Source organism: Haliaeetus albicilla, chromosome 12, assembly GCF_947461875.1.
Source record: "Haliaeetus albicilla chromosome 12, bHalAlb1.1, whole genome shotgun sequence".
Lineage (NCBI taxonomy): Eukaryota > Metazoa > Chordata > Aves > Accipitriformes > Accipitridae > Haliaeetus > Haliaeetus albicilla.
Genome location: NC_091494.1, coordinates 30,874,319 through 30,896,261, shown reverse-complemented (window position 1 = coordinate 30,896,261; position 21,943 = coordinate 30,874,319). Strand labels below are relative to the sequence as shown.

Here is a 21,943-nt window from a genome sequence, read left to right as displayed (position 1 = left end):
AAAAAAAGACAAGTCTCCGACCCCAAATATTCTGTGGGGCAGAACACTTAGCACTGTTCTCCAGGGAGATATGGTTTTGCTAGACATTTTCTGTGCCCTTGTAACATTTGGCATAAGGACAGAAGAGCATTAATAGTTTTATGTCTCAAGAACTACGGATCTTGTCCCTGAGGATTGCCTTCAGCAGGCAGCCTTGTCCACATGGGAGAGGATGCTGGGCTTTCTCTAGAGTGATACCTCCCCTCCCCAAAGCAGTGCCTCTGCAGAGACCTCAGTTCCTGTATAAGTGTGCAGGGAACAACCAGATGAGGGGAAGATGCAGACTATTACATCCTGTTGCCTCCTACACTTTGCAAAGCACCTACCTTGGAGAAGTAGGGACAGAGTTTCAAGGCAGCTCAGGGCTGAAGATGCTTGCCAGGGCGATTTTGATGAAGCCATGCTGGGGAGCTGGAAGGGCCACAATGTTTGGAGATGGCCTCCCAACATCAGCCAAATCTGCTTTACAATCTTTGATGTAAGGTTTTGGAGGACACCTGTAATGGGAGCATAATCCCCAAAGGAAGGACAGATCAGCCGGGCTCACAGTATTCAGGGTTCAGAACAGAACGTGCATTAAAGGCAGCTCAAACTCCCATCTGGGTGGTCACATGCCACACCGGTCTTAGGCTGTCTCCTTCTGCCTTGCTTCCGAGTTTGGGGTCAGGTACTACTGAGGTCTGGGGACCCCATGGTGTTGATCTACCAGTGAGACCTGAGCACATCCCTTAAACACAGTACTCCTAGTACTGCCAGGTGGGTCTTCTTGAGGAATGAAGCTATTGTCTGATTTCCCCAGGTGTCCCCCAGCATCGGAGCAGCTTTAAATGGCAGAGCTAAAGCTTTCTTTGCCAACCTTATGGTCCGTGGGGTCTCCTAAGAGAGTTATAAAATGGCCCCAGCCAAGAGCTGTGGGCTTTCAAACCTGGGTAGCTTGAGGAAATGATTCACAGGATTCGAGGTACAGGGGAGGGGATTTTCAGGGGTGGTTTCCACTTTCTCTCTACTGCTCTCTTCCCCCTACACCATGCTCCCCACTCCTGAAAACTGCTTGCCTACAGCTACAGGGCATCACTTCAGTTCCTGTTTTCATGTGCTCTTCTTTGCTGTGATTTGTCTCTGTCCTCTGTGTGTCCTTACAGCTGGCAATGCCTTGTATGTCTTCAGGAAATATTTGTAAAGGCTTTAGTTTAGTTTGCAATGGGACACGGGGGAAGCACCAGGACTTTGAGGAAATTCTAGCATGGGGGCCCAGCGGCTCACAGCAGTGAAACCTTCTGCACCTGCAGGAAGCGGGGAGTGTATCAGACAAGTTGGGGTGGGGGATGGCTTCTTCTCCACCCTGAGTGCAATAGCTGAGCCCTTGCAGCAGGGAACTGGGACTCAGCTGGACCCAGTGCACCTTCCTAGGCAGGTGCCAACAGCCCCAGGCTGGTGTAGCAGTCCCTGTGCAGCTTGGGAGGTGTGTCCCTGTGCAGGGGGTGGCAGGGCAGCGGGGACAGCACGGGCCTGGTGGGCAGCGTGGCCTGACAGCCCTGGGGCCAACATCTGCCCAGCACCAGGTTGTGCTGCAGGCACTGTGCGGGGACAGGAACCTCCTAGAGAGGCAAAGGAGCTCTGCTCCTGAGCTGCCTGGAGCAGAGCTGTTTGGACACCCAGGCTCCTTTAACCCCGGGAGCCCACATGTGTCTCTAGGGCCCCCGACCCAAACAACTTGCGCACATTTATAGGGCCTGCTCATACACATCCATAAGGATCATACCTCCTGCACACACTGTGATGGCGAGCATGTCACTGCGTATGTTCAGAGGGTCCCTAACACTCACACGCACCAACAGGGTCGATGTAGCCCTCAGACATCCACAGGGGCCACATTCCCTGCACACATCGATCCATGAACTCATGCACACGTACAGGAACAATAGCCAGTGCACACACTATCAGGGACCACACAGACTGCAAATCTATAGCCGCCATAGCCCCTGCGTGTCCCTGTAGGCACCGTGGTCCCATGCACCGCTATAGGGACTGTAAAGACAGCTGACCCGGTGGGACCACATCCCCAGGGACAGGTGGAGGGACCCTACACCGCACAGCCCTGTAGGGACCATACCCCTGCCCACCTCTGTAGGGACCGTGACCCCACGCACCTCGCACCAGTGGGGACCACGCCCCCGCACACCCCTCTAGGGACCCTTCCCACGCACGCCGCCGGGAGCCAGACCGCTCAGCCCGAGGCCTCCCGGGCAGGCGGGGCCGGGGCCGGGGCCGGGACCGGTGCGCGCTGCCCCGAGGGGGCGGCGGCGGCGGCGGGGGGCGGCGGGGGCCGCCGGCCCGGCGTGTTCGCGAAGCGGCGCCCCGCGTGCGGTGACGCCGGCCCGGAGTGATGTAAGGAGCGGGCCCGGCAGCGGTGGGCGGGCCTAATCCGGAGCGCCCGGCGCGGCGCGGCTCTCGGCTCGGCGCCCGCCCCTGCTCCGCGCCCGGCTCCGCGCCGCTCCGCCCCCGCCTCCGCGAGGAGCGCGGGCAGCCCGCCTGCTCCGCGGCGCCGCGGCCCCGCTGCAGTCCCGCTCCGGCATGGTAAGGCCGTGGGCTTGGGGGGGGTGGCCGGGCGGGGGTGCCGGGGGCGCGGCGCGCTCTGACCCTCTCCCCGTCTCTCGCAGCCCCTCGCCGGAGGAGCACCGGCCGGCACGGGACCCCGCCGCCTCGAGCCCCGCTCCGCCGGGCTCCGCCGCTCGCTGCGCGCCGGCATGAAGCGCCCGGCGCCGGGCAGCCGCCGCTGAAGAGCCGCGCGGCAGCAGCGGGACCCCCCGCGCCCGCCCGCCCGCCCGCCCCCCCCCCCCACCCCCCCATGGGGCAGCGCCGCGGCCGCTGAGCCCCGCGCCGCCGCCCGCCGCCCCCACCCCGCGCCGCGCCCCGCCGCGCCCCGCGGCCCCCGCTGAGCCCCGCCATGGGGCCGCGGCACCTGCTGCTGCCGCTGCTCCTGCTCTCCCTGCAGCTCCTGGCCCTGCTGCTGGCCGCGCAGGCGGCCGGTCCCCCCCGCGCCAAGGGCAACCGGACCCAGGGGGCGGCGGCGCCGCGGCGGACCCCCAAGCCGGGCAAGGAGCTCCTCAACCAGACGCTGGCGGGCCCGGGGGCTGCCGCCCCCACGGCGCTGCCCGGGCGCGGGAAGGGCGCGGGCGGCGGCAGGACGCCCCCCGGCGGCGGGGGCGGCGGCGGGGGCTCGGCCCCGGCCCACGAGACGTGCTGGGGGTACTACGACGTGAGCGGGCAGTGGGACAAGGAGTTCGAGTGCAACAACAGCCTTACGGGCTTCCGCTACTGCTGCGGCACCTGCTTCTACCGCTTCTGCTGCAACAAGCGCGCCGAGAAGCTCAACCAGAGCCTGTGCCGCAACTACAAGAGCCCCGAGTGGGCCCACCCCACGACCGCCAGCGGCGTGCTGCCCGCCGACGGCAGCAACGGCGCCGACGGGGACGCCAACAAGTACGACCCGGACAAGGACAGCACCAACGCCACCGTCTACATCTCGTGCGGGGCCATCGCCTTCGTGCTCATCGCCGGCGTCTTCGCCAAGGTGGCCTACGACAAGGCGCGGCGCCCGCCCCGGGAGATGAACATACACAGGTGCGATCCTCCCCCTCTTTCCAGCACCCCTCCTGTCTAGGGACACCCTCTCTCCAAAGGTTCCTCCTTTGCACCGCCTGGCCAAGGGTTTCCCCTTTGCACCGCCTGGCCAAGGGTTTTCCCTCTGCACCGCCTGGCCAAGGGTTTTCCCTCTGCACCGCATGTCCAAGGGTTTTCCCTGTGCACCGCCTGTCCAAGGGTTTTCCCGTTGCACTACCAATCCAAGGGGCCCTCCCTTCAACCACCTATCCAAGGGCTTCCCATTTGTGCAGCCTGTCCAAGAGTTTCCCCATTGCATGACCCCTCCAAGAATTCCGCCTTTGAACTGGCTGTCCGAGGGTTCCCCTTTTGCACCGCTGTCCGAGGGTTCCCCCGCTGCACTACCTGTCCAAGGAGTCTCCCTGTGAACCACCTATTCAAGTCTTTATCCTTTGCACTGGCTGACCACGAGTTTCCCCCTTGCACCACCCTTCCAAGGATTTCCCTGTCCACCTGTCCAAATGATCTTCCACTGCGCTATCGCTGAGAGGGGTCCCCCCCTTGAACCACTCATCCGAGGGTTTTCTCCTTTGCGAGGGCCGTCCAGCAGTTCCCTCTTTGCACCACCCGTCCAAGGATTATCCCTTTCCGCGGGCCGTCCAGGAGTTCCCTCTTTGCACCACCCGTCCAAGGATTTTCCCTTTCTGCCATCTATCCAGGAGTTCCTCCTTTGCACGGTCCGTCCGGGCGCAACCCCACCCCTTGGACCGTCCCTCCCCACCCCCTTCCACTTCCCATCCAGGGACCCCTCCTAGTGCCCCTGTCAGCCCTCCCTTCCTCGGGGCAGCACCGTGGGACCTCTCCCCTTCCCCCCCCGCCGCACCCCACCCCGGGCAGCGGGGCGCGGCCCCCCCCGTTCAGCACCGGTGCTGCGGACAGCTCCGCGCTGCCCCGCGCCCGCCCCGCCCCTCCGCGCAGAGCCGCCTCATCCCCTCGGCCCCCCCCCCGGCCCCCCCCCCCCCCCCTTCCCATGGACCCCAGGGGGACAGAGGCGATCCGGACCCCCCCGGGTCCTGCCCTGCCTGGCCCGGCCAGGGAGAAGTTTAAAAAGTGCAAAGGAAATGGCTCTGCGTCCTCCTGGGGGGGGCCTTTGGCTTGGGGTCGCAAGGGGCGTTCGGGAAAGCGGTGCGATCAGGGTGGGAGCGTTCTTTTGCTTTCCTTTTTTATTTCTTTTCCCCTGTAAATCCAGATAGCTCAAGCTAGTAGTCTGTCCTTCTGGCTGGCTGCTAAGGAAGTAGTTTGGTATCCTTTTCTCAGCGGTTTTACACACTGCTGTAATAAGAAGGAACGCTCTCGATGTGCCAGAGAAAATCCTGTTTAAAAGCAAAAGCTCAGGCTTCCATAACAGTTCTCCTTCTGGACAAATCATGTACTCTCTCAGTTCGTATTTATTTTTTGGTGAAAAAGTCCCTCCAAATGATGTGTACTTCTTGTGTGCTATGAATCCAAGATGTTCCTATGTTTGAACATAAAAATTGGTGAGGAGCTTCTTTATAAGAACAGTTGTCAGCATGAGTGGGGAAAACCCTTATCTCTAGCAGATAATGCTTCATAAAAATTATTTTAATTAAGAAATTTTAATCAAAACATTTAAAACCATTGCTCACATTTTTAAGGCTGAACTTCAATCGCAGTCAACAGAGTCTGAGGGAAGAAATTTTAGCTTTTTACAAAGAAAAAGAGATGAGTGACGCAGTTTTTATTTATTTGGGAATATGCATTTTATTTAGACTCCTGCCTTTATCAGACTACACACATCGGGATGCTGGCTGGTATGAATTACCGTGTCTTCAATGAGGACAAAAAGTCATGCTGGTTTACACTTGCTGAGGGTCTGGCCCATGTATTCCATCACAAACCCCACCTGCCCCTGCTTCTCTGCCTTTGCAAGAAAATAGCTTCACAGTGTTAAATACATTGTAATATCTTTTAGGTCACTTGTCTCTGTATAGCAAAGGGTCCTGAAAGTAGCTTGCTCAGAAAATAGGCTCTTTCAAGTATTTTCTTGAATAAGGGCTAGTTCCCCAACTGCCCAGGTCTTTTGGCTTCAAGGCAACTTTGTCTGGGCCTTGTCTTCACACTAATTCTGGAAATCTGACTCAGATGCTCATATGTTACTTTTGCTATAGCTCCAGTGTGCTACAGGGTTGGATCCTACAGCCTTTGAAATCAGAGGCAGTGTTGCCAGACTTGTCTGAGTTATTCCTGATGTTTTCATTTTTTTGATGCTTGCTTTTCTTTATTTAGATAAGTCCTGGTAAAATTATTCACCTGTGTGTAGAAGTATGAATGGCAGATTGAGTGCTTGGAAAGCTTGACTTTCAGAGCATTTCAAGGAGTTGATTGACTTCTATAATATGGTAGCTGGTAAAAGATTATACCTTTCAGAGCTGTGTTACCTGAACTTGATCAGCACTGCACGATGGTTTAAATATTATGAAGTGCTTCTCCAGCAGACAGGGTCTGCATCGGTTTGAGGAAAAATGCTATCAGCGCTCTAAGCAGAATGTAAATATGAGGAGTGGAATGGTTTGGCTTCGTCTCTGAGAACTGCTGCTGACTAATAGAGTAGGAGAAAATCAGAATGTAGTCAGATATTTCTATCTGTTTGAGGTTGTGCCAACTGGAGTTAAGTGTAACATCCAGAATAATTCACTGTAGTGATGACAAGTGCTTTAAATCTCAGTGTGCAGCCCACCAAAACCTCTGGGATAAGGAGAACAACAGTATAAACAGAAATTATTACAGTGGGCTAGAAATAGCCCATCGTGAACAGTATCCCACACCCAGGGAAGATTAAGCAAGACTTCCCTGCGCTTCACCATAAGTAAGATCACACATTAGATTTTATTTCATCATAAATGGTCAGTTAGCAGTACTGTGTGTAGATGTTATTTCTCTGCTAAGTTCTCAGCCAGCTTTTACAGGAAATCCTTATTAACTCACATAAAAAGAACATTTTGATGGAGGCAGGGCTCATTTTATGTCTTTTGATAGAAAGGAGGGTTTACAAATTCACAGGAGAACTGTCACTCTCATGTGACATGAAAGGCTGTCTGTGCACTGAGATATGCATGTGCATTTCAGAGCTGAAAATCTGGTCTTGTTTTCAGGCACTACCACACACCTTTAAAGCAGAGGCACTGCTGTGATTCTGGGCTGAGCAGTGACAGTAACTGATACTTAAGTTCATTTCTAAGTGCAGTAAGTGGAAGTGCTTTGACAAACAGGAGCTAAAATAGTCATGTTTTACAGAAACACTTGTAATGCTTTAAACTTAGCTGATTTTTTAATGATTATAGGATCTTTCAGCCTGACCATATATGACTACCTCTTGTCTGGATCTTGCTTTGGAGTTACACAGCAAGAACTAATGCATGCTGAGCTCCAAGTAGAAACTGGGGCTGATTTCTGAGAGTTATACCCAGCAACGTTTTGTCTGCTGTTCCCCTCTGACTGCATTTGGGAGGATGGTTTGTTTTTGTCAGTTTGTCAGGGTGTTTTTTGTTCAAGCATTTCTTAAGTGGGCAGAGTATTTGCTTTACTTTCAGTATGGGAATGAGTTAGGGAATCTCTGACAATGAACAAGGAATATCAGCTGTTTGCTTTCAAAGCTGGGTATATTTTTCTGTAGCAAGGAGGGGTGACCCAGAATATTCTCTTCTTGTGGCCATGACCCTAAATCCCGACACTACAGTACATAAATAATTCACTGCTAGTAGTATCACCCTATGACCCCTGTTTAGCCCTCAGCAACAGTAACCATTGCACTCTCTGCTGAGTTAGGAATGCACAAATTGGAAACTGTTTATAGTTTGCAGCTAGGGTTTGAAATGTTACCAACTGCTTGCGGCATGGGCAGCTGAAGCGCTTACTTGCAAGCTGGAGGGAGGCAGTGGTAGTGATGGCCCTGGGGCAGGGGTGGAAGCCCAGCTGTTCTCCTGCAGCTGCTGAGAAGCAGCACTGGGTTCCCAGCAAACTAGCTCTGTATCCTGCTAAAGGGCTGTCTTGTGTATCTGTCCTTGCATGGACTGTGTCCGATGAGTGTTTTGGCTTTTGAAAAGAAGAAGGGAAACAAGCACCTTCTGCTCAGAGTGCTTCCCATTACCCTACTCCTAGGGCATCTTTGTTTCTACAAAGAGGAAAGATATTTGTGCTACTCTTTTCTTTGGTCTCTGCCTTTGCATCCTCTGCTCTGTGAATAATAACTGTGACTGTTTTTATAAATGAACATCCTTTTCCCATGTAGAGACAACAGTTAAATTGATCAATTTTGTGTCATTTTTTTACTCTGTAGCTCTGAATTTCAACAGGAATCAGAGGCAATGGATCTGTTTGTTCACAGTTCCAGGAAGGCTGCATGCAGTTTTGCATGATGCTAACTTGAAATACAGGAGGTTTTCTTTTCCTGCAGGCTGCATCTCACCACAGCTCTTGGGCCCTATGGTTGCTAGAGGGGTCACTGGAGGGTAGCAGGTTTCAGCCCTCTTCGCTAATGGTGGAGCTTGTGACAACTACCTATCTCTAGACTCTAGTTTTTCAAATTGTGATCACAGCTGGCTCATTCAGTTCTGCTCTCTGCTGGTGTGTGTTGCTTGAGCCAAGCAATCAAACTTCATGCCTCCTCAGGGCAGGGAGAGAGTGCTACAAACACACACCTGGCCATAGGGACTATACAGAAGATTTTCTTTCTTGGATGCTGTCACTGCTTGCTTCCTCTTTCCACTGATTTGTTTTTATGCTCTGCTTGTTTTACTCCACTCTGTCTCATTCATCTGACACACTCATGGCCCTTTCATCTGCTCTTTGCCCTGCTTTGTATTGTTTATTCCTGATGGTTTCTGAGTCTCTTCTCTAAAGTGCCCTGTCCCTCTCATAGGCACAGAATACAGGACCACAAGCACGTGTCAGGCTTGATTAAGGTAAAACAGAAAAAGACATTATCTTCTGGCCTCAGAGAAGTTACTCATGACTAGTTCTTCTGTTTCAAACCAATACTGCACCTTAGTGTAGTTGGCGTAACTCCCATGCAGTGAGAAGACCTGAATCTTGTCCTGTTTGCATTGATGAATTGCACATTCCCAGCTGGCCAAATCAAGGCAGGATGTGTATTTGTATGCATGTACCTGTACAAAATATTTTTCCTTTTGCTTCACTTACATGTACTGGGGAAGCTTCAGCTGGAAGCTCTGGTCACAGTTTGCAGTTTGGTAACTGATTTTTTTTGCCATGCTTTCCTCTCTCAATCTATTTTATAAAGAGACTGGCTTTGGTAACAGCACAGAGGCTGCTTGGCTACAGACTTCCACTGGCTGCTTCTGAGTCTTCTCCTTACTTTGTGAACTTCTCCCAGTAAGAGAGGCTACACTCAGAAACCATGCTGCCTTCACCGAATCATTTCAATGTCTCTAATTCCCATTTATTTGATATTTTTCTGCTTCCTAATTAACTTTTTCTATTAGTAACCCTCCATCATAAGGTGTCAAGGGAATCCAGTCTAGCTCTGAACTTCTATTTCTTTTAGTTTTCTAATCTCTTATATCCTTAACTAACAGTTGATCTGTGTGCCTTTGGAGATCAGACGCCTTTTAAAACTCCTGTTTCACATAGGAAGATCTGAACCTTATCAGGAAAAGGAGATCATGGTACTTTTTTACTTGCCTTTGCCCCTACTCACATGGGCAATCTGTATTTCCTTAGATCTGTGTGCGCTGTATTGCATGGAGGTCTCAAATGTCTCATTACCCAGGCAGATAAGCCTGGAATTCTTTCGCAATAAATATTTTACTGTAGTTCAGCTCTTGCCCCAACCTCCTTTGTTGCAATAGTAGGGCTCTTCAGAGAAAGTACAGTTTTCTTCAATAAGTTTGAAATCCCTTAACTGTGCTTACAACATAGGATTTGGTGCACAATAGATACCTTGTGCATGAAACTTCTTCTGTGTGCACTCATGTGTTTTTCAAAAAGTGCTGCATATCCACCAAGTGCTGTTACTGGCTTTGTGCATGCAGATACCCAAGCACAAACAATAACAGACTAACAAACTGTATGTCGTGGTTTAACCCCAGCCAGCAACTAAGCACCATGCAGCTGCTCGCTCACTCCTCCCCACACCAGTGGGATGGGGGAGAGAATCAGAAAAAAAATAAGTAAAACTCATGGGTTGAGATAAGAACGGTTTAATAGGACAGAACGGAAGAAACTAATAATGATAATAATAACAATAAAAAATGACAATAATAATAATAGAAGAATTGGAATATACAAAAGAAGTGATGCACAATGCAATTGCTCACCACCTGCTGACCAATGCCCAGTTAGTTCCTGAGCAGTGATCCCCCCCCAAGGCCAACTCCCCCCAGTTTATACACTAGACATAATGTCACATGGTATGGAATACCCCTTTGGCCAGTTTGGGTCAGTTGTCCTGGCTGTGTCCCCTCCCAACTTCTTGTGTCCCTCCAGCCTTCTTGCTGGCTGGGCATGAGAAGCTGAGAATAATCCTTGACTTGGTATAAACACTACTTAGCAACAACTGAAAACATTGGTGTGCTTGTTACCAACATTCTTCTCATACTGAACTCAAAACACAGCACTATACCAGCTACTAGGAAGAAAATTAACTCTCTTCCAGCTGAAACCAGGACACTGTACCAGCCGAGCTCTTAGCATAATTCCTGCAGTTTTTCATGCCTGTGAAATACCTAGCAAGACCTGCTCTTTTTATTTTATCTTCTTTCCCTGATCATGACCAGCGCTTAGCTCCTTTTCTGCATGACACCACTGCTTCTAGTTCTCCCCAGCACCCCTGCTTTCTTTTCTGGGTGGGCTCTTTCTCGGAGTCTCCCTTTGGCGCTCTCAAGCCAAGGGGGCTGTAGCCGGGCTGGGGAGGGGGCTGTAGGCGGGCTGGGGAGGGGGCTGTAGCCGGGCGGGGAAGGTGTATGCTTTGAGGAACAGTGCCGGCAGTACAGCAGGTGGCAGCCGCTCTCTGGCTTGCGGTGAGCGCTGCGTCCTCGGTGATGCTGGGGGACACGACTCCGGGAGGCACCAACTGCTTCGTGCCACTCGCTGTCCCTAAATAGCCTCTTCATGGTTTAGAGGTAGATCTTGACCCTTGCTGCTCTGGCCACTTGCTGCTCAGTGTAACAGCTCTCTGCGAAGAAACGTCAGTTGGGAAGATTTGTTTTAACTTTTTAATTACAAAATCTTTGCGTAACATTTTCTTTCTCTTTGGACCTGCTGCATCACTATTCAAAGGAACTAGCATTACCCATTGTGAGTTTAGTGATTGCCGTAAATCCCTTGTCCACATCACAGCAATAGTAGGAGACTCATTCAATTTGTATATTAGTGTCAGATGTGTAAAGTACTTCCGTAAGATGTGCAGTCTAAGCACTGCTGGTAGTTACTACTCTTGATATATAGTCTAAAGAACCTGTCCCAAAGACAAGAGCTTCACTTTCCAGTTGCTCATTCCACCTCACAGTATAAAGACAGGAGAGATGATGAGCTCACAGTGACAGTTGTTTTTGTGTTGATTTGTCAGTGTAATGCCTATACTACTTCCATTTCAGCTGAAATGTATTTTCCACATGCATGCATTCATATAATGTGTGTGTTATCTATAATGTAATCATGTCACCTATGTGTTAGTTTTGAGTTCACCAAGAAGAGTGAGTCAGGAAAACTGCCAGTCTCATTCTGCTGTCATAATCTGGGATAACGATATGGTCCTTAGTAAGTCCATAATTAAGCTTTCGGTGAAATTTGTCATTAAAGCTAGACTGAATTCCAGGAGCTTCACAGATAATTCTTATATTTGACACAAAGATTTTTCAGAAAACATCTGACTTTTCCTTGTAGTATTTATTTTTTAGAAACAGTATGTCCTCACTTATGCTGGGTACAGGTGCATAAATGCTTCATTGTTGGAAGGGTGTCCTAATGCTTAGTCTTTTTTTCTTCTTAACTCCATGGGTGCATTCACCTATTCTTGTACACACATGCGCGTGTGCGCACACACACACAAGCGTCCACCACATGCCCACTCAGGTTACTGTGAAAAACCATTTCCAGTGTTCCTCCCCAGAAACCCTGCTCTGAAGCACCAGCTGCTTTTGTTTGTGGCAGCTGCAGAGACCAGTTACCTTTTGCTGACCTGGTGCATCTCTCGCACACTGCGGAGCCCCTGTGCTTTCAGTAACAAGACCTACTTTGGCATAGTCACTTCCACGCAAAGGAAGCTGCCTCCCAGAGGGCTTTGCTGGCAGCAGCATCCCCATGTTTCCCTCTGTGTATCAGTTTGCAGTGGTGTTTGTGTAATCAATTAAAGCCCCATTGTTCTGGTAGTAAGATCAGAGCACTGTCAGAAAGTGTGGTCAGACACGTGCCCTGGGGTTGATGCCAAGGAGGCAGCAGAGATGGGGAGAGCTGATGAAAGGCAGTGTACGGTTGCCTCCCTGTCTGCTGTTTCACAGCTAGCATGGGGGAATAAGACAGGCAAGCAGCATGCAGCTGGCAGAAACTGCAGTGTGGGAGCCCCTCTTATAGGATAGCCCAGACCCAGCTCGGTCAAGGGCCGCGCGTGGCTCTGTGTGGTCAGTGTTTGAAACTTCACAAGGTGCGCAGCAGGTCTGGGGACAGGTGCCAAACCAAACCATGCATAATGCACGGCTGTGCTCTGCGTGACTTGCCGGTGACTGAAATCCGTCTCCCTTGGAGAGACCTGTCCCTTCCAGGTGAGCTGGCTCCATGGCTGGATAAATTGCCTCTCTCAGACTAACTGCCTCTTTCTTTCCAGGTTAGTAAGAGAGCGTAGGGGAGTCTTTAACCTCACTCTTTTTTAAAGAACTTGTAGTGAAATCCTGGCTGTGCTGAAGATGATTGGAGTTCTGCCACAAACTCCATCACAGCTATGCTTTTAGCAGGCTTTTAGCTCAGTCAGACACTGCTCTTTTTATTGTGCTCTGCCAGATCCATTTGGTCATTCTTTTTCCATTCTTCCCCAAATTTATAGGGACTTGGAACAGGCAATTCTGTTTTCTAACACCCTATACGTGAAGACTCCAAGAGAGGGGATTTTCAGAAGGCAACTGAGTGAAGTTTTGCATGTGCACAACCTGCACTACTGGAAATAGTCAGCTCTTCCCATCACCTTTTCCTATCCAGCACCTGCAGACCTCTCTACTCCAATCTTATTTCCCACAGGCCGTATCCTGGTCTGTTGGAGCTGTCACCAAAGCTCCCCTTGTCTTCAGTAGAAGGGATACCTATGCCCACACTCATACTAGCAATTAGTGTTGAAAATCTGTGTATATTGGGAAAACAGGACACTACTTTCAAAAAAGACTGTGGTGAAGGACAGCACTCCTCTAGCCTCCTGTTACCTCATTGGTAATTAAGACAGCAGGTTAAGTTTCTTGGCTTGGGCAGGGTGTGCTAAAGAGACCTGGTCCTTCATAGCTCCTGCAACTTCACGTTCTCTCTGGCTACAAGGTCTCTCCAGCCTCTGCAGGTGAATGTTTCTTCTGCACTGTACTGTCTCCTATTACACCATCAGATGTGTCTCAGAGCTCATTGCAGAGGCAAATGCCGATGTGTTGCAAACTTGCTTCTTAAACCAGACATTCCTCTCTGCTTCAGCTCTTTGCTTCTCCCTGTCTCCCCAGGTTCTGTATATTTTTGTCTCCAGCCCAAAATTAGAGGGTCCTGTGTGGACTGGAGATATCCTAATCAAATACGGTCCATAAAGTCCTTGCCAGCCGTGGGAGCACTGACATGAGTTCTGCATTTCCACAGATAGGTCCTGAAAAAAACCTGACAAATAGCCAGGGATACTTGGGATGCGTTCATTCAGATGGAGCTTCCTTGGCCAGTGAAGAGGGCACTAGACATGGAAACTGTAGGCTCTGGTCCCAGCCCTTCCTCAAGCTTTCTCAGTGATATCAAGAAAAACCTTCCTCTTTGTCGTGGTTTAACACCAGCCGGCAACTAAGCACCATGCAGCTGCTCACTCACTTCCCTCACCATGGAATGGGGGAGGGAATGGGAAGGGTAAAAATGAGAAAACTCGTGGGCTGAGATAAAGACAGTTTAATAGGTAACGCAAAAGCCATGCACTCAAGCAAAGCAAAACCAGGAATTCATTCACCACTTCCCATGGGCAGGCAGGTGTTCAGCCACCTCCAGGAAAGCAGGGCTCCATCACACATAATGGCTACTTGGGAAGACAAAACACTGTAACTCTGAATGTCCTCCCCTTCCTTCTCCTTCCCCCAGGTTTGTATGCTGAGCATGACATCATATGGTCTGGAATATGCATTGGGTCAGTTGGGGTCAGCTGTCCCAGCTGTGTCCCCTCCCAACTTCTTGTGCCCCCCCCAGCCTCCTCACTGGTGGGGTGGGGTAAGAAGCATAAAAGGCCTTGACTCTGTGTAAGCACTGCTCGGCAGTAATAAAAAAATCTCGGCATTATCAACACTGTTTTCAGCACAGATCCAAAACATAGCCCCATACTAGCTACTATGAAGAAAGTTAGCTCTGTCCCAGCCAAAACCAGCACACTCTTTCAGTCCACAGAGCACTTAAGAACAAGGAATTTCTCCCCATGGGTGCAGAAGACAAGAAAATCACCATGCTGGAATTGCTGAGGTCAGGAAGCTAAGGCACGGATAGTGGCTGTGGAAGATGGGAGTGTTTCACAGTGAGAAAGTTATTGTAGGAAAAGCCATTTACAAAAAATGGACCTGGACCTCTCTCAGCCTGGGTCTGCTGTAAGCCCTTAAGCGCTTTTGTGACCCTTCATTGGACCCACTCCATGATGTGCATGAGGAGCCCAGCACTGGACTCAGCACTCCAGATACATCTCACTAGTACTACGTAGAGAGGAAGGATCAGCTCCCTTGAGCCTGAAAAATCATTACTGATGATTTACTTCCCTACTGTACAAAGAAGCTCCTCTCTCCCCTCCCACATCTCCATGCTAGGACTGAGAGATGAATTCCCTCCACATAACTGCTGGACTTCACTCCCTGCCTGGTCTTCACTGTGGTTTGTTCCTGCCTGTTTCCTCCATTTCATACTACTCTGCTCACTTTCTCCTTGTTCAGTTTTGATTTTCTGTCACTCCCTGCCATTGCCTCTCTCCCAGTTTGCCTTGCCTTCACTCTCTTTTCTCTTTAGCAAAGTCTGTTGATTTTATCTTTCAACATCAGGGCCCCAGCTGATGCCTAACTTTGCTACCCTACTGCTTACACCCATCCCTTTTGGCCCTTTGTATTTCCAACAAGACTTTTTTTTTTCTTTTGAAAATGGCCACAACTTCTTCTTTGCATTAGGGTCCCTGTGTTCATCCCACTGTGTTTCTTCCCAAAGTACTCACTTAGTCCAGAGTTGCATGAGCGCCTGCCCTTCTGACATATCTGGGAGCAGGACCTGACCTGCTCTGCCTTGGGATGTCCTGCCATGCAAGACATCAGTAGGTTTTTCTCCCATGCTGCTAGTCCAGTGCTGGTCTGCAACATCCCTGATCTCACTATGTCTATTCTGGGTTTGCGTGGAAAGAAGCTTTAGTGTTCTCACGTAAATGACGTTAATGAAAAAGCTGTCATAAATCATTATCTCAGGATATGATTGTACAGTTATGCAACTCTCGCTACTCCATCAGCTGCCACAGGTACCATGTTCCAGTGAGTGAGGTTTGTTTTCCTGAGATAAGAGATGTGTCATCATAGAAAGACTTCTGAAGTGTCTCATAGCCTTGTGCAGGTGATTAGGATGCTGTTGTCATCAGTGGGACTAATTGTAGCCAAATGGCTGCACACACAAGACCCAGATATTTCAAGTGAATCTATTACTCTATTGTTATGGAAGCTTTTGCAGTGGACGATTAGACAGCTGTACCCAAGAGACTTATACCAACCAAATCCTTCCTCAGTTAAGTGTGACTGACCTTCTACCAGTGTGAGACTGAGCCCTCTGTGCTTTATGGAAATAAACTGGATCACACACAACAATGTGATTGAATTGGCAAGGAACTAACCAGTTTGATCCAAGTTTGACTTTGTCCTCCACCTATAAAGTTTCGTTCTGCTGGTGCTGAAGAGTCTTTTTTCTCTCTGTAGACATTAAAGAAGAGGACAAAGAGTGAGCACTCAGGACACACAGTTTGGTGTGTTTAGGGCATAAGAAGATTACACCTTCAGTATTGCTGAACTCTTTGCTCTAGTCCCATACACTAGGCTAGGTCTGCTTTTGATAGTTACGTTCAATTTATCTCATGTATAGTCTGACACAGCAGACATCGCTTTCCTGACTGTCACCTGTGATTTCTTCAGTTTGTTTGAAAGTAACAGTCTCCTCCTTTCCATGTGGCTGGGACCCAACTAGAAGTTATTTCCTTGTTATGTTGTGACCAACAACTAACCCAGAGAGTAGCTCTTATTACTATTCCTTCAGGATGAAAACCAAAGAAGGGATTAAATTTGTTCTTACCACCTGAGTTGTATTTTTGTCTGTGGTAAAGATCAGTGATTTCAGGTCCTGGAGTAACCAAGGAACAACCAAGCAGTTTTTTGAGAAACTGTTCACAAACTGAAACATTATCCTGGAGACATGGTTTTGTCATGGAGGGCAGCAGGATCAGGGTTCAGCTTTCAGGTAGATAATGACTGAGAGGATGAGGCACTTCTCACCAGCTCCAATTGTTCCTGAGTATATTCACTTTAATTGCCTCAATTATTTTTGGTGAATGGAGGTAAACTGTCCATCCAGGAGGTAGGGAAGCTGTGTTCTTAGGACTGTATCAAACCCCATTCAGAAGTAATAATAGTAGGAGAAAGGACAACAGTATCAGGAGAAACAAGGTGACCTGAAGTGTAAGGTGGTCCTAGACTCAGAATCGTAGCAGAATTTAGGTTGGAAGGGACCTCTGGAGATCCCTCATCCTGACATCTGCTTAAAGCAAGGCCAACTTCAATGGTAGAGGAGGTTGTTTGGGGCCTTATCCAGCTGAATTTGAAGACCTCTAAGGATGGAGATCCCTCAGCCTCTCTGGGTCCCTGTTTCAGTGTTTTGCTATCCCACTGTGACTATTTTTTCTTTTATAACCAAGTGGAATTGCCCTTATTGCAACATGTGCTAATTGCCTCTTGTCTTCTTTGCCTTACACCTCCAAGAACAGGCTTGTTCTGTCTCCTTCGCATCTCCCCATTAGTGGGATGTAGGTCCTCTCTTAGCCTCTTTGTCACATTAAGCAAACTCAGCTTTGGGGAGAACTGGTTTGTACTCTTCCATTTCCATCCCACCAGTACCTCCAGCTCCACTTCCTCATCTTTGAGTTTCTTGTACGCTTCTCTGTACCTCACCCTACACAGCCCCTTCTGAGTGTACACCAGTCCCTGACCTGACCTTTCTTGCCCATCTGGCTCTATTATATTAAGCTAAGCCGTATATAGTGTTTTAGTGTTATCCACACTGTCATCTTCCTCTGTACTTTGAGTGATTGTACTCTTGACACTAAGAGTGTCTTCGACAAGTGTTCAAAATGAGCCCAAGCCACTATGGGCTAGTAAATAATGGTCCTAATACAATCTCTGTGATTGAAAAATGACTCTTAGCATTTCTGTACTGCAGATACTGTTAAATGGTCATCTGATGCTTAATATATCTTGGAGATATGTACTAAGGGCTCAGTTCTGCCAACCTGCTGTCTTTAGAAAATGTGTTGTCTCCAACAGGATGTACTGGATGCTGGTGCCAAATAGACAGATCTCATTAGCTTCCCACATCCTCCCCAATCAGCAAGGTCTGTAATGCAGTGGGGAGGTATTTGCCTAGAAAACAGGCATGGTTGATGGTTGGACTTGATGATCTTGAAGGTCTTTTTCAACCTAAATGATTCTATGATTCTAGGATTACTGGTGGTTGAATGAATCCTCTCCTCAGGAGGGAACTGTGCAGTATTGCATGGGGCAGGGAACTCAGACCCCAGCTTTAGGTCCTTGTTCTGCCACTCACATTCTGTACAACCCTGGGCAAGTGGCCAAAATTTCAAACACGACCTGAAAGTTGGTGACCAGTTTGTGGTACCTCAGGTGTGATTGTAAAAGATGGTGAGCACCCACAGATCCGTGTCAATCAATGGGAATTCAGCTTCTTTTGGAGAACACCAAATACCAGTTCCTCTTCCTTAATGAGGAATAACCATAGGAGCAAACAAAAGGACCCCTGACTTGGGACAGGCCTAAGTATTTACCTCTTATTACTGCTACCTTCACCTCTCTCTGAGCCTGTCTTAGCACAAAAAAAAATCTGTGCTCTCATGTCCCTGTATGTGACAACCCCTTCATTCCATATGTATCAGTATGTGTGCACATATACATATCATATGATTGGTTATAGCCTCTATGCGTGCTCTCTCTACAAACAATAAATAATCAAATAAAGTTTAAAATAATATTCTTATTTTATACAGGGTGGTTGTGAACTAATGTAATCCTCTTCTGGAAACTGAGATCTTCCAAGACTTTCTTTTGCAGAGCACAGTAGTGTTGCAATTAATTATGCACAAGGATAGCAGTCTGTAGAGGAAATGATTTGGAAAATGGAATGGACTCAGGTCCCAAACTATTTCTCATATGAAAGACCAGAAATATGGCATTTAAGGAATGCTAGTAGATATAAGCAACACCAGCATCATTCTCATCAATATGCAATGAAAGTATTTCTCCTCCTTACATCTTTCTTGGTACCCGAGGTGACATTAGGCATATTCCCTCTGCCAAGAGAAAAGAACCTTTCAAACTCTATCATCTTTAAAATGCCACTGTCCCTTATAATCCACACAAGCCACCCCCTTCCTTCTTCTCCTATGGCTCAAGAGATAGCTTGTGGCTGCACTAAGAAAATCAGTGCATTTCACGCTATAATTGTTCCACTGTGTCCATGATATTCACAGAGGAAAAACATCTTTGAGTATCCACTCATCCAAGGGGAAAACATTGGAGGCAACTGAACTGTGTGACATTTCTTTTTCTTGGGGAATAGCAGAGAGACCTCACTACCATTAAAGAAATCCCTAATGGACAAAAAGCTAAAGGTAGGCTAATGGCTGTGTTGACATTAACCCATGAAAATTGTTTAATCCTTTTCTTCTGGACTGCTGGTTCTCCTTTAAGAAGCCCACTGCCACCACTTCCATGTACTGAGCTTCTTGCAGAAAAAACAAGGATTTAAGGAATGTGGGGACTAGACTCCTAATCTGATTCAATCTTAAAGAAGTTTGGGTTGGGCAGGGCAGTTTTGCTGTAACCTTTAGAAGATCACAGTGCCTGAGACTTAGGGCTCTGGTATGTTCAGTGGTGACTCTTTATGAAGGCAGTGCTTTATGCTACGGAGAACAGTTCATCTGCACTGTCACTGACAGCAAGGAAAATGGTGGAGAGATAACATAACCCTGGGGTGAAGTGAATTAGTAGAAGCATATGAAAAACTAAACAATAGCCAGGCAAGCCTGTAAATACATGCAGCAGACACAAAAAAAGAAACAGCTTTTAAGCCATATTTTTTTTGTTGTTATTGTTGCTTTTTTTTTTCTGTTTATGGTAGAAATCCAACTACGGCTGGTTTTGCACAGTGACTGTGGAAGTGAAAATACTGAATGCCATTCTAGCTACTGTGTGAAAATACATTTTTTCCCCTATTTCTCTCTCCCCAGGGCTCTGGCTGACATCTTAAGGCAGCAGGGACCAATCCCAATAGCACACTGTGAAAGAGAGACTATCTCGGCCATAGATACCTCCCCCAAAGAAAACACCCCAGTCAGGACATCTTCCAAAAACCATTACACCCCTGTGCGCACCTCCAAAAGTAACCCAGGTAAGTGCTGCTTTCCTGCTCTCTCTCTTCAGAGGTGGTTGTACCAGTGGTATGTTAGAAGTCAGCAGAACATCACGCTTTACAATAGCGGCTTTTATAAACCTGAAATTAGGATAATAAATGGCTTTTAAAGGCAATCAGAGAGAGCAGATGAGTGCAAGGGTCAGTGGTGATGATTCTTTAAGGTTTTTGCTGAACAGAGTGGCTGTTCTCTCTAGGCATTTTAAAAATTCAGAATCGGTGAGGTATAAATTCAGCTTATACCAAAATGCTTGCATTAAGCTTAGGATATTGTGTATTTCCAACGAAACACATATGCTATGAAGCATAATCAGTCTCTCTGCACACAGCAGCTGAGGAGAAAGAAATCCACATAATTGGGGCCACCTTATTCATTCAGGTGAGCTATAAGCATGTGCTGAGAGGAAAGTGTGGAAAGTAACCTAGAGGGTATCCCAGGAGCTTAAAGATACTGGCCTGAGGTCCTCCAGGAGCGTTGGGCTGGGAATTGGGACACATAATTTTTTTTCCGGCTTCTGCTGGCTGGGTGAATTTGGTCAAACCATTTGACTTCTTTTTGCCCTGATTTCCCCAATGGCACAAGGATGCCAGCCTCTTAGGTGAAGATATTGTTCTGATTTATTTGATGCTTCATATATTGATAACTGTCAAAACAATGTCTTGATGGTTGCTGACCACCTTTGTTAAGTGGGATGTGGTAGACTTGCCATCACCTGCCATCTCTCAGTTGCACTGGATGTATGCCTCAAAGATATGCCCTCATTCAGTCACAAGCTATTCAGCTTCTGGGTGGCGTTTCCTGACCTGTGTCACCTGGCGATTAGAGGAGGTTTTGCTAATGGTCCCTGCTGGGGAAGCTTCTGAAAGAAGCTAGCAGGAGCTCAGACTGCTCCACAACCTGCGGGGCTCGATGTGCTCGGCTCTTTGTAGAAAGGGCCCATGACTGAGGGCAGTGACTCTTTCTTTTCTGTTGCCTCATGGTGACTATTAGGAGGGTTTTGCTGCAATGTGCATCACCCTATGGAGACAGGACCAGGTGACCGTGTTCTCTGGAAGCCTCCCCTGCTGCTGGGAACAGAATAATTTCCCTGAGAACTAAGAAGGATTTCTTTGCTCTCCAATTTTTTCTCAGAGGCCTACAGTGAACCCTGTAATTTTGTATGCCAGAGAGTTATACCTGTGAAATAAAACATTGGGCTGGAGAACAGTACGTGAGGTGAGTTGTCTGGAAGAAGAAGGTGTTTTTGCATATCTAGGGCTTGGGACTGGCTCTTGAGAGCATATATGATTCTGCCCCAGGATAGAAACACAAGAAATAAGGGTTTATGGCCAGCAAATAGGCATAGGCAACGTCAGAGAACAACTCTGACATAAGCCTTACAATGAGATGAATCCCTTTCTGAAGACACCCTATCTTTTCCCGTTCACTCACATTTGTCAGTTAAGGCAGGCAAATCCTGAACAAAGATGCAGAAGAAATTCTTTGCTTGCAGCAGAAAAGAGCAGCTGGGTACTGGAACTCTGAATTAGGTGTCATGTTTAGGCACTGTCAACTCTGAGAAAAGGCAAATGGGAAGGTTTGGGAGGGGAATTACTAATTGCAGTATTCTTCTCTGGTGTCTGTCAGTAGCTGATTGCTCCAATGGACATTTTTAAGACATACTGCTACATTAATGAAGGCACACAAGGATGCAAGGACCAGAGCACAGGTATCTTGAGTGGGGTGCTAGTGCAAATGGTCATGCTACAAAGTGACAGCACCCAGTGAGGAATCTACTTGGTCCTTCCTGAGGACTGGGACATGAGATGAGCAAGGCAAAATGGCTGGGAAGGAAAAGGCATGATGTTAAAGATGACAGTCTGTTCTTTCAGACTCTGCTTGTCTGTATGTTTGCCCATACCATGTGAAGGAGAAAAGCCATTACAGTTCAGTCAGGGCTGAAACAGGCAAGCCACAGGCAACAGGAGCCCACTAAAAGAAGATATCCACAAACCCAGCTACAAAGGAAAGGGATTTTACTTCCACCACAGCCCTTCCACAGCCATTGGCAGCTGTAGGCGTAATTGATCACTTCTGCCTCGGGGCAGCCAGCTGGACGGAATGTCACACTGAGCCCTTGCCAAAGCTGGGAAGGAAAAACTTGCTCTTGTAGCTTACCCAAAAGAACTTGTTCCTGGCTCAGTTGTGTCCGTTATTAACATGTCCTCATATATCATGAGAGACAGAAAGCTAATCACTTACAAAAGATCATGAGCTCATAAAACAGATATACAGTTAATGATTTTTTATACTATTTCATTTGCAGAGTAGGGCAATGCTCCATTGTAACTATATTCTATTACT

At 48.3% G+C, this 21,943-nt stretch overlaps 1 protein-coding gene across 4 annotated transcripts in view; it reads left to right on the top strand.

The window, feature by feature from the left end:
• The first annotated feature begins 2,901 nt into the window (after nucleotides 1-2,901).
• The window catches only part of SHISA6 (shisa family member 6), a 263,056-nt gene continuing 244,014 nt past the window's right edge, over nucleotides 2,902-21,943 (top strand). For 3 of the 4 annotated variants that reach the window (XR_011327180.1, XM_069798871.1, XM_069798869.1), the window contains exons 1-2: nucleotides 2,903-3,663; nucleotides 19,418-19,578. Coding sequence is in view for 3 of the 4 variants with exons in the window: in XM_069798871.1 (XP_069654972.1) it covers nucleotides 2,987-3,663; nucleotides 19,418-19,578 (838 nt within the window). In the remaining variant the exon portion in view is untranslated. Of the gene's footprint in view, nucleotides 3,664-19,417; nucleotides 19,579-21,943 lie in introns of all 4 variants that reach the window. The other variant, XM_069798870.1, reaches the window with a different exon arrangement.